We start from the raw sequence: 11,444 nt of genomic DNA, 5'->3' as shown, positions 1-11,444 counted from the left end.
CTCGAGTCTGCCATAACACGAGGCTCGAAGGAAGACTCATATGCACGTGTGGAATAATAAACGGTAAGAAGTATTCTTAGTCTGGCCTTTAAGACTAGCTCAAGTGTTGCATGATGATTCTGTTTTCTTGATCATGGGCATGTCAATGCCAACAACTTTGAGGGCACAATGTTAAGAGAACATTTGTGTTGAATCGACCCTGATTGATGTTATGCTATGAGATTCATTCGTCACAAGTTTATGGTTGATAACACAGAGATGGTTAATGTTTGCATAATTCCTTAGTCCATGAGAGTATCGAGTTTCTTCATACTTGCTTCATGAACTTTGGGGTTTGTTAAACGTCATCCGTAAATGGGTGGCTATTACAGCGGCTTACGGGTTCATGGAAAAGTGTGTCAAGTAACTTGATAGCTCAAGATTGGGATTTGCTCCTCCGACGATGGAGAGATATTCTCGGGCCCTCTCGGTGTTACGGTATCCATCAACGTCTGGCCAGACACAGTGTGATTTGATCACAGGGATGCCGAAACACGAAAACGAGAAAAGAGAACAAAACAGGTAACGAGGTAACTTGCATGGTGGACAAATTGTTCATCCACGAGGATGCAATAAATCGTACCTCGGGTGTTTGTGACATATCGCAAAGCAACAGGAATAGCTCACTACAACTGGAGGTTCACTCGAATATTCATTCGTGTGGTTATAGGGGTCAATATGGGTGTCCATGGCTCCGATGTTGATCATTGACCGGAAAGTGTTCCGGTCATGTCTATGCTTCACCGAACCTATATGGTCGCACGCTTAAGGGTCATCTATTTGCTGAATACTAGACAGGGAGTCTGAGAGAAATTTGCCGAAAAAGTTTCGGAGACAATGGAAGAGTTCCGGAGAGAGATACCATTAAGTCAAATTGATTTTGGGACACGCCTGATAATTCTTGAAGGGTGCCAGAATTATTCTGGAAACTTCTGGGAATTTTTGGGGATAAAAACCAAAAATGTTTCGGAGCTGCCGGTACCGCTTTGGTTGTTTTTCGCAGATGAAATTCACTAATCTAAAATTGTTTCAGAACGAATCCAAAATCATTTTAGTGGGTACTGAAATTATTCTAAGACCCACAGAAATATTTTCAGATTTAATGGACGCGAAAAATTGTCTTCATGAATAGTGAAAACACATTCTTGTTTGCTTTTCGCAGATGAAAATCACTAAACCGGAATTGTTTCAGAACGCACTGAAAATTATTTTAGTGGGTACTGGAAATGTTCCGAGCCCACATAAATATTTTCAGTTCAAATCGACGTTGAAAAATGTCATCATAAATAGTGAAAGTGTTTTTTGCTTGGCTTCTTTGGAGAAGCCACCTTGAGGGCCTTTTGGTATTATCCCCTTGGCTTCTTGGAGAAGCCACCCTTGGGCTTGGCCTATAAATAGGGGTGGAGGGGGCTGCCTAAAGACACACTCTTGCTCTCATACAAATGCCATGCATGATCTAGCTCTCTCTCTCCCTCCCAGCGAAATAGTTTCATAGAGCCGAAAGGTTGTCTGGGTTCCGGCAGGAACTAGTTCTGGACGGCAAAGCCCTGCCGGATCGATGACACCGTATGTGTGCAACTCTGTAGAGAGATTGTAGTTTTGGTCTTAGTTCGAGAGTGCCTCCCGAAGGGCTGTCCGTGTGACCGTCCGAGTTTCAAAGGTCCTTCCGAAGGGCTGTCCAAGTGACTGTCCGACTTTCGAAGGTCCTCACGAAGGGCTGTTCGTGACACCGTCCGGGGGACTGTCCGACCACCTCCCGGAGGGCTGTCCGAGGGGCAGATGAGGGTATACAACATCGCAGTTGGGAGGTTGTAAATCTTAGCTGCGGGGATCTGCACCGCCGATCGTCATCGACTCTACTTCCCGCTGCGCTATGAGTCGGTAACGAAAAAGATCAAACCATGTATGTAGTCTCTATAGTGGTCCTGGGCTGATGCGTAGGTCCGAAATTTTTTGTTTTCTGCTGCGTTACCCTACAGTACCTAGGTCTTGGATGCCGGGGCGGCGGCCCTGGTGGTGGTAGCGCGGTGCGTTTGGGCAAAGCCCGCGGCATGGTGCTGCCTGGTGTCCATGGCTGTGTGGGCGACGTGGCAGCTGGGGTGCGGCGTTCGGTGGCGGTGAGTATTGGCCGGGGTGAAAACCTATTCTTTTTTCAGATGGACCGGCGGCGGCGAAGCTCGTTCCCTTCTTGAAGGCGTTGTCGCGGCTTTCATCCCCATCGTGTTGCTCCATGGGAAACTCTGATCCTCGGATCGGGCGGTGGCGGCGCTCCAGTGTCGTATCCTTCCTGAAGGCACTGCCTTGAAGTCCATGGATCATCGTATGCGGCTTCATCTCTTCGTATAGGGGTGGTGTTGTTGCGTTCAGCGCCTGTGTATCATGCCTTGGATGTGTGTGTGTTTGTTGTGGTGGTGTGCGTTTGTATCGGGTTGTTTCATGATCATTGTTTTATATATAAAGTGGGACGGAAGCCGTTTTAGGTAATATACTATGGTTATAAAAAACATATGAACCGTAGAGGCATGATTTATTTACTTAATATGATTCCGTTCCTTACAGTTGACCTCAGTATTCCTGCTAGCATGCCCCACTCCAAACACCAATGGCAGAGCATTAAATGGTGTAAATTTTTACATGCTGAGATTCTGGTGCTAACACCAAAACATGGTAATAAAACAGCAAAACATGGTAATAAAACAGCAGAAACTATGATTTAAAAGTGTGCAAGGGACACATAACTCTACATTTGGGATGTGTTCTAAACGTTCTTATATTTCTTTACAGAGGGGGTAGAGATTATTATCCGCATTCATAACATTTATGGGCATTGCTACCATTTGACATGCTCCTCCTTGCAGGTATGGACAAATGGTGATTTTGTTCGGTTAACAAATTGGTGCTCAACTAGACAAGCCCGAGGTCCAACCAAGCTAGCTATAATCAGTGGCCATTTCTTCGAATAAACAAATTATCTGAATCTCTTTAGCGTTTCTGTATTGATATACTTGGATTTTCGTAGTCTCCATTTTGATAACTGTGGTATGGATTGAGTGGAGATAGTACAGTTCGTAGAGACTATGCGTAGATCTAGATCAGTTCTTCAAATGTCCAGTGTCTTTCCCTGGCAGGCATTACTCTTTCATTGAATTGGCATTGTACAAAAATAGCACATTGCCTATTAACTGTTTCATGCAATTTTGCTTGTGGTTTCGGTACCAATGTTTGCATGCCCATTTCACTTTGCTTTATTACGAAATGGGTTGAGTTGGGTCGTCCATGAGAAGCACTGATTTGCTTTTCATGAAGGCATAGATTTGCTTCCTCAAAAGGCAGAGATGTTTTAATGGACGACTCAACATTCTTTTTGTGATTTTTTTTTGCTTCAATGAGAAGCACTTGTTTGCTTTTCGTGGAGGTATAGATTTGCCTCCACAAGATGCAAATTTGCACTTATCATGGATAAAAGAAAAACGTAAGCAATTGCTGATGCAAAAGAATAGAAAAATAAAAAACATAAAAAGATAAAAAGGAAAAAACAAACATGAAGAAACAAAATAAAAAATCAATTAAGAAAAAACCTTCTGAAACCTTCACAAAACAAGACTGAAGGTTCCAGAAGCTTCCTGAAACATTTCGCTGCATGGGCTAATAATTGCTCTAATGGGCCTGCCCAGGAAACTTTGCTACGTTAGCAAGGAATATACTCGTATTTGCTCTGTTCAACTAAAAAAAGAAGTATTTTTTCTCATGGCGCAGTACATAACATTCTTTCCTTTTCACGTACTAAACGTTATATAGGAGCTCCCAAATATCATCCCCGTAAGACGAGAACTCCTATATGACACAAAGCGCGACCCACAAAACGATCACTTGATGGGCCGACTCAATTGCGTGAGATGTTGCACTACTACTCTTTAGATTGAATTTGGCTGTTTTCCAAAAGTAACCCAGCTGAAGTTTTTTTATAGATGTAAAAGATATGTAACAGCATGATTGTAATTATTTTTTACGCAACTCAACTGTTTTTGTGCATTTTGAAATATTAGCAAATTGAAAATGTTCTGGCGTTTCTTAAAAGTTCATGACTTTTAAAAATGTTCACTAATTCAAAAAATTCTAATAAATTTATTTTATTTTTTACCGGTGTTAAAAATGTGCACTAAAATAAAATATGTTCACGAATTACAAAAATGTTCATAGCGTATTTAAAATATTCCACTTAAAAGTAGTATTTAAAAAAATCACACTTTAGGAAAAGATGTTCATGTATTTTCAGAAAGTATTTTAAACAGAAAAATGTATCTTGTATAGACAGAAACGGAAAAACTAAAAACCAAAAACATGAGAAATAAAAGAAAATTTAAAAACAAAAATAATTTAGTAAATATTTTTTAAAAATGGATAAAATATATATAAAAGATATGAAATAAATATAAAAATAGAAATAGAAAAAACCGGAACTCAGTACCCCAAATGGTACCGAAAATCAGAAGAGCGTTATAAGAACAATAATAAATATGTAGCCAGTTGACTAGCACAAAAAAAAACATCGCCTATTTCGTCAAATAAAGTCTCTATAAATTGGAAATAAATATGTAGCCAGTTGACTAGCACAAAACCCTAGTCTCTCTATAGCTAATGCTATACGACCCCACCCCTTCCTCCTTATTTAGACAATCAGTCCGACACACACTAGAAGGAATAAGAAACAACAACACCCGACAGTCAGAAGATGAAAATAAGGAGCAACAGACGGAGAAACGGAAGCGAGGTACAACACGCAACCAGCACCAAGAACTTAGCACCCATTACTACCAGCGGACCGAGAAGAGCGGGAGCTAGCATTGTTGCATCAGTAGAGAAGACGTGGAGAAGAAGCCGCCTGCTACCCTGCGATCACTCTGCCCCTTGAAGAGCTAGGAAGTCATAACCACCGTCGTAGGGCATCTCACTGCCTAGGAACGTCACGACAAAGAGAACCACCAATTGTGCCGAAGGGCAATGTTCCGCCGAGACAGCCCTGCACTATGGCCACCATCACAATTAGAGAGAACCGGAGCACTATGTGAGGCGACCAAACCTCACACGCCGTCGAAGGGCACCGAACATCGAGACCTCACTGTTTCCATGACCTCGCAAAGGAGAGGTCAAACATCACCCATACACACCCCCATACACACCCTATAATAATAATGAGATAATAAAAAACACTTTCTTATTCTCAGTCAGGCAATAAAAATGTGTTTTAACCATTTAGATGACCGGGCTAATCACAACGAATATAAACTTCATATAATGCATAGCATTCCCTCTATTGTCCTTTCATTGTAACCAGTCCAACATTACACTATAGCACAAATGTACATGATGAATGCATAGAATGATCATAAAATTAAGACACCACAAATAGAGAGAAGAATTTTATTTGTAATCAGAGTATAATCATTGAGCATAATCACACACGATAGCTCACAAGATGTAAAACGCGGATCCGCAACAAGGTATGACTACACTTTTCACGGCAAGCTATACAAAAGAGAACCATTAGCCCCGTCTAAAGCTTAATTCAGCTAAGCACGATAAATAAGTTTCTTTATCAAGGATCCTTCCAAGCTAGTATCTGCCTATACTAAGCAAGGGTCGCGAGACATTCGACACTTACCAATCCAAACAAATTAGAGATTGCAAGCTATCATTCACTACAATAATGAGCACTTGTTGTGTACAGCATGGGAAATAAGAGTAATACTTTATTCACGTGGGAATCAAAGAAAACATAACATATATTAAAAAGGTGATTAGATACAATAAATAATTACAATCACAAGGAATACAATTTTGTCATCAAACCCTAGCGACCGTTGCAACACAAAATTAATTGTGGTTGTCGGCCCAGAACTGAGCTTGGAGCCAGTCCACGGTCTTCTTCTCCACCTGAAAGGCCTTGGCGAGAACATCATCTGAGATCATAGGCTTTGATCCAAATACGGCGTTGGCAATGGTAATTGCCCCTGGGTTCTGGCTGCTAAGTGCGGCAATCGCGACTGCGGGCTTGTAGGGGTTGGGGTTAAACTGGAAGTGGATGAGTCCTTGCGGGAAAACAAAGACATCACCCTTCCTGAGCTCCTGGGAGAAGAGCTTGTTTTCTGGGTTGGACGTGACGAAGCCGACGTAGAGTGTACCCTCAAGCACGGTGAGGATCTCGGTGGCACGGGGGTGTGTGTGTGGAGGGTTCTCGCCTAGGGGTGCGTAGTCGATGCGTGCGAGGGAGATGCCAAGCGTGTTGAGGCCAGCAATCTTCATGACGTTAATCAAGGTCACGTTGGACCCGACCTTGCTCATCTTTGTGTCTCTCGGCATGTCGAGTTTGGCCGCCAGGAAGAAGTCCTCCGCTGTCACGGCCTTTGGGTCCTTACATACGAATCCGTTAACAAGTACTGCATCAAGAGAAATAATATAAATACACACACAAGGGAAAATTGATTACAAACTATTTTGATATAGTTCAAATATGATGTGATGAAAGAGTTAACTTGGTACATACCACGCGAGCTATTGTCCGCCACACAAAAGTCTTGTAGAGGACCAGGATCGGAAGCTAGAGCCTGCGATGAGACCAATGCGAGAATAGCAGTGAAGAGAAGGAAGCAGGAGGAAGAGAAGGAGGCCATTTTTCTGCCGGTGAAATGGATGCTGTCTAACTCTTAGCTAGCTTTGTGTGTTGAGGGGTCGTAGCTGATTCTGTGGCCATGTTGGGAGTATGTATGGATATATATAGCTTGGCTGCAGCTGTCCGAGTTGCGAATTAGTAAAATCCAAGGCGTAGCATAGCAACACTAGATTGACATGGTCTCTAATTGCAGAGCAACCCACGTGTCTAATTAACAGGTCTTGACGACGCGGTTAAACTGGCTGGCCGGTTCTCCCGTCACGCATGCTAGCTAGCTTGTGTATAGCTAATTAATTAACTCCCGGTAGCAACAAACCTAGCATGCATGAGGCGACTAGGTAAGGCTACGTCAACTAGCTCTCAAGATTACGCCATATATTCAACGGGAAGAAATATTCATCAATTTTAGCTATAGCTTCATCCTACTATGTCATGCATGACAGTGACACGGTTCAAAGGCGTGTAATCCATACACATCATAATTTATCACGTCAGACGAAGACCACGTCAGGTTTGTTTTCTTAGCTAGTAGTACACCATACAAAGAAACTTCATAAAGTTGATGGATTCAGGCTCCCCTATGTTTTGGTCCGGGCACTCTACACCTGCTCGATTAAATAAATTAATGACCATTTCTACATGGCCATGCATAGACATATACGTTTTAGTTGACTGTTTCACAAAATCCCTACTCTTTCTTCTGCTATATATATATAGCCTTCCCAAAGCCAAACCACACAACACAACGAAGCAACAAAACACACTTGCTTGCAGCAAAAACTCAAATGGCCACCTTTTCCTATTTCCTTCTCTTTGCCATTCTTGCGTTGGCGTCATGGCAGGCTATCGCTTCTGATCCGAGCCCCCTGCAAGACTTTTGTGTCGCAGACAATAGCTCACGTGGTATGTCTTCTCAACACTTGGTGAACATCAAGTACCTCTCATAGTTCTTAGATTATATTTACCATAGCATCCATTCACAAATTATTGATAGACTCAACTGACGTAAATATATATGTCCACTGTCACGCAGTTCTAGTTAATGGATTTGTCTGCAAAGACCCAAAGGATGTCAAGGCCGAAGACTTCTTCTTGGCTGCCAAACTCGACATGCCGAGAGACACGAAGACGAACAAAGTTGGGTCCAATGTCACTTTGATCAATGTGATGCGGATTCCCGGCCTAAACACATTGGGCATCTCCCTGGCGCGCATCGACTATGCACCTTTAGGCGAGAACCCACCACACACTCACCCACGTGCCACTGAGATCCTCGCCGTGCTTGAAGGGACTCTTTATGTCGGCTTCGTCACATCCAACCCAGACAACAAGTTATTGTTGAAGGTGCTTAGTGAGGGTGATGTGTTTGTATTCCCAGAAGGTCTCATCCACTTCCAGTTCAACCCCAACCCCTACAAACCGGCTGCCGGGGCACTGACCCACGAGCACCTATGGGACCGGCGGACCGAGTCCCTTTCGGTTCGGCGGGGGCGAGGGTCGCACGAAGAGCGGATCGAGGCGAAGCACACGAGCGGTTTACCCAGGTTCGGGCCGCACGGATGCGTAAAACCCTACTCATGCTTTGTAGTTTGTATTGAGTTCTTGCTCGGGAGCGCGGAGTGCTATAGTACACTCCAGCAGCTAACGAGATCGAGCGTGAGTGTTCTCTTTTTCGCCAACCCCCCTCTACGTTGCGCATGGGCCTCCTTTTATATGCTCAAGGGGTCACCGACAGGTGGCAATGTAGACAAGGGTAAAAATGAAAAGGTGCTGCGGTTGGTACAGCTACCTGCTACAGTGTATCATACCTAACCCTGACGGCAGGGGACAAGGGCATTAAATGCCCGTCTGTGTCGCCTAAATAGTGCAAAAGGGACCGTCAGGGACGCCACCGCTCGCCACGATGGCAATCTTGTCAGCGCCGCTTGCCACCGCGCACCGCTGGCTGCACAGCCTCCCGCCACGTACGCTTGGAAGGGTCCCAGAGCGACACGTTGGTGGGTGTGCTGGAGCGCGGACACAGAGTGGTGGTTTGCCGCGGCAAGCGCCTTGCCGCGGTCGTTGTCTTGTCGCGTCCGGGAGCTTGTCGCTCACCGGGCCTTGCCGGGACGCGTGGCGCGTCACGGCAAGTTCCTTGAGATGCCTTGGTTGGCCTTCCCGACAAGCTCCTCTTGCCGGGGTCTTGTCAGTTTCTTGAGATGCCTCGGTTGGCCTTCCCGACAAGCTCCTCTTGCCGGGGTCTTGTTTCCTTGAATGGCTCCAGGGGAACCACGGAGGACCTTGGCGGTCACCCGGCAAGCCTTGCCGCGGGATGCTGCGACTGCCCGTGCACAAGTTCGGGATACTAGGGTACCCCTACTTTAGTACACCGACACCGGCGGTGGCAATTGCTGCACTTAGCAGCCAGAACCCTGGGGCTATCACCAGTGCCAACGCTGTGTTTGGGTCAAAACCGGCAATCTCAGATGATGTTCTTGCCAAGGCGTTCCAAATGGAGAAGAAGATGGTGGATTGGCTTCAAGCTCAGTTTTGGGCAGACAACCAGAATTAATAAACTCCTGCAGTGACAAACATTGAAAACAGCATCATCATGGCTCATATACAATGTATTTGTTTGTTCTATTGTACTAGCTTGTAAAACATTTATCCGCTATAGCTAACATACTCGATTGAAGAAAACGTCGTTCTAGTATTACACGACAAAAATTAATTTATCTAAGCATACTCTTAATTAATTTAAGTTATAACCCATACTCAACGATAGCTAGTGGTACACCATACAAAGAAACTTCATAAAGTTGCTGGATTCAGGCTATATTTTGGTCCGGGCACTCTACAGATTAAATAAATTAATGACCATTTCTACATGGCCATGCATACACATATACGTTTTGGTTGACTGTTTCTCAAAATCACCTACTCCTTTTGCTGCTATAAATATATAGCCTTCCCAAACCCAAACCACACAACACAACGAAGCAACAAAACACACTTGCTTTCAGCAAAAACTCAAATGGCCACCTCTTCCTATTTCTTTCTCTTTGCCCTTTTTGCGTTGGCCTCATGGCAGGCTATCGCTCCTGATCCGAGCCCCCTGCAAGACTTTTGTGTCGCAGACAACAGCTCACGTGGTATGTCTTCTCTACACTGGGTGAACATCAAGTACACCTCATAGTTCTTAGGTTATATTCAGCATAGCATCCATTCACAAATTATTGATAGACTCAACTAACGTAAATATATATGTCCTCTGTCACGCAGTTCTAGTTAATGGATTTGTATGCAAATACCCAAAGGATGTCAAGGCCGAAGACTTCTTCTTGGCTGCCAAACTCGACATGCCGAGAGACACGAAGATGGACAAAGTTGGGTCCAATGTCACATTGATCAATGTGATGCGGATTCCCGGCCTAAACTCATTGGGCATCTCCCTGACACGCATCGACTATATATGCACCTTTAGGCGAGAACCCGCCACACACTCACCCGCGTGTGACTGAGATCCTCACCGTGCTTGAAGGGACCCTTTATGTCGGCTTCGTCACATCCAACCCAAACAACAAGTTCTTGTCAAAGGTGCTTAACAAGGGTGATGTCTATGTATTCCCAGAAGGTCTCATCCACTTTCAGTTCAACCCCAACCCCTACAAACCGGCGGTGGCAATTGCTGCACTTAGCAGCCAGAATCCTGGGGCCAACACCATTGCCAACGCTGTGTTTGGGTCAAAACCGGCAATCTCAGATGATGTTCTTGCCAAGGCATTCGAAGTGGAGAGGAAGACTGTGGACTGGCTTCAGGCTCAGTTTTGGGCAGACAACCAGAATTAATAAACTCCTACGCGGACAAACGTTGAAAACAGCATCGTCGTGTCTCATATACAATGTATTTGTTTGTTCTATTTTACTAGCTTGTAAACCATTTATCCTCTATGGCTGACATACTCAATTGAAGAAAATATTGTTTTAGTATTACACAACACAAATTAATTTTTCTAAGCATACTCTTAATTAATTTAAGTTATAACCCATATTCAGGGATAGTTCAGATGTGGCGAGTAGCTAGCATGCAGAGCTTAAACGATAGACTAATGGACGATAGTACATGTTGATCTCTCTTGGGATCTGTCAAGTTGAACAAACTTGTATACAAATTTAATCTACACATTCATAGAAAACATCACTACTGGGGAAAAAATCTACGCTGTGCTTGTAAACCATTTATTCTCTATGGCTGGCATACTCAATTGAAAAAAATGTCGTTCTGGTATTACATGAGACAGATTAATTTTTCTAAGCATAGTCTTGATTAATTTAAGTTATAACCCATACTCCTCGATAGGTCAGATCTGGTGAGTAGCTAGCATGCAGGGCTTAAACGATAGAAAAGTGGACAATAGTACGTGTCGATCTCTCTTGAGATATGCAAGTTGAAGAAATTCGTATCCAAATTTAATCTACACATTCATAGAAAAAATCACTACTGGGGAAATGCTTGTACGTGGGGTCAAATTAGTGGTGGCCGAACCTGCCACTCCTATTTTGGCAAAATACCAGTGGTGGGTGGAAAAGGCCGCCGACCAGTGCTATATGACCCCCCGCCACTCGTAAGTTTTTACAAAATTAGTCGTGGGATAAAAGCAGCACTGGCGGGAAACAAATTAGCGCTCGCCGCTGGTTTGCAGAGGAAACCTAGCTGGATCAGTGATCTCGAGTTGGACTTGCAAGATGGGAATCC

The 11,444-nt window shown here is 44.0% G+C and overlaps 2 protein-coding genes and 1 pseudogene across 2 annotated transcripts; 2 read left to right on the top strand and 1 right to left on the bottom strand.

The window, feature by feature from the left end:
- Window positions 1–5,776: 5,776 nt before the first annotated feature.
- LOC125547540 (germin-like protein 8-8) lies at window positions 5,777–6,768 on the bottom strand. Its single transcript, XM_048711366.1, has 2 exons — window positions 6,584–6,768; window positions 5,777–6,476 (listed from the first exon to the last, which is right to left on the bottom strand). Exons 1-2 carry the CDS (start codon window positions 6,708–6,710, stop codon window positions 5,914–5,916), a joined length of 690 nt encoding a protein of 229 aa, XP_048567323.1. The 5' UTR covers window positions 6,711–6,768; the 3' UTR covers window positions 5,777–5,913.
- Window positions 6,769–7,461: 693 nt separating this feature from the next.
- LOC125547539 (germin-like protein 8-11) lies at window positions 7,462–9,380 on the top strand. Its single transcript, XM_048711365.1, has 3 exons — window positions 7,462–7,612; window positions 7,743–8,127; window positions 9,083–9,380. The coding sequence occupies exons 1-3, from the start codon at window positions 7,495–7,497 to the stop codon at window positions 9,258–9,260; spliced, it is 681 nt and encodes a 226-aa protein (XP_048567322.1). The 5' UTR covers window positions 7,462–7,494; the 3' UTR covers window positions 9,261–9,380.
- A 342-nt stretch (window positions 9,381–9,722) lies between these two features.
- Window positions 9,723–10,537, top strand: LOC125547537 (annotated as a pseudogene).
- Window positions 10,538–11,444: the final 907 nt, after the last annotated feature.

This window comes from Triticum urartu, chromosome 3 (genome assembly GCF_003073215.2).
Source record: "Triticum urartu cultivar G1812 chromosome 3, Tu2.1, whole genome shotgun sequence".
NCBI lineage: Eukaryota > Viridiplantae > Streptophyta > Magnoliopsida > Poales > Poaceae > Triticum > Triticum urartu.
Note: the sequence above shows the minus strand (reverse complement) of the source record. Positions and strands in the feature narration are given on the sequence as shown.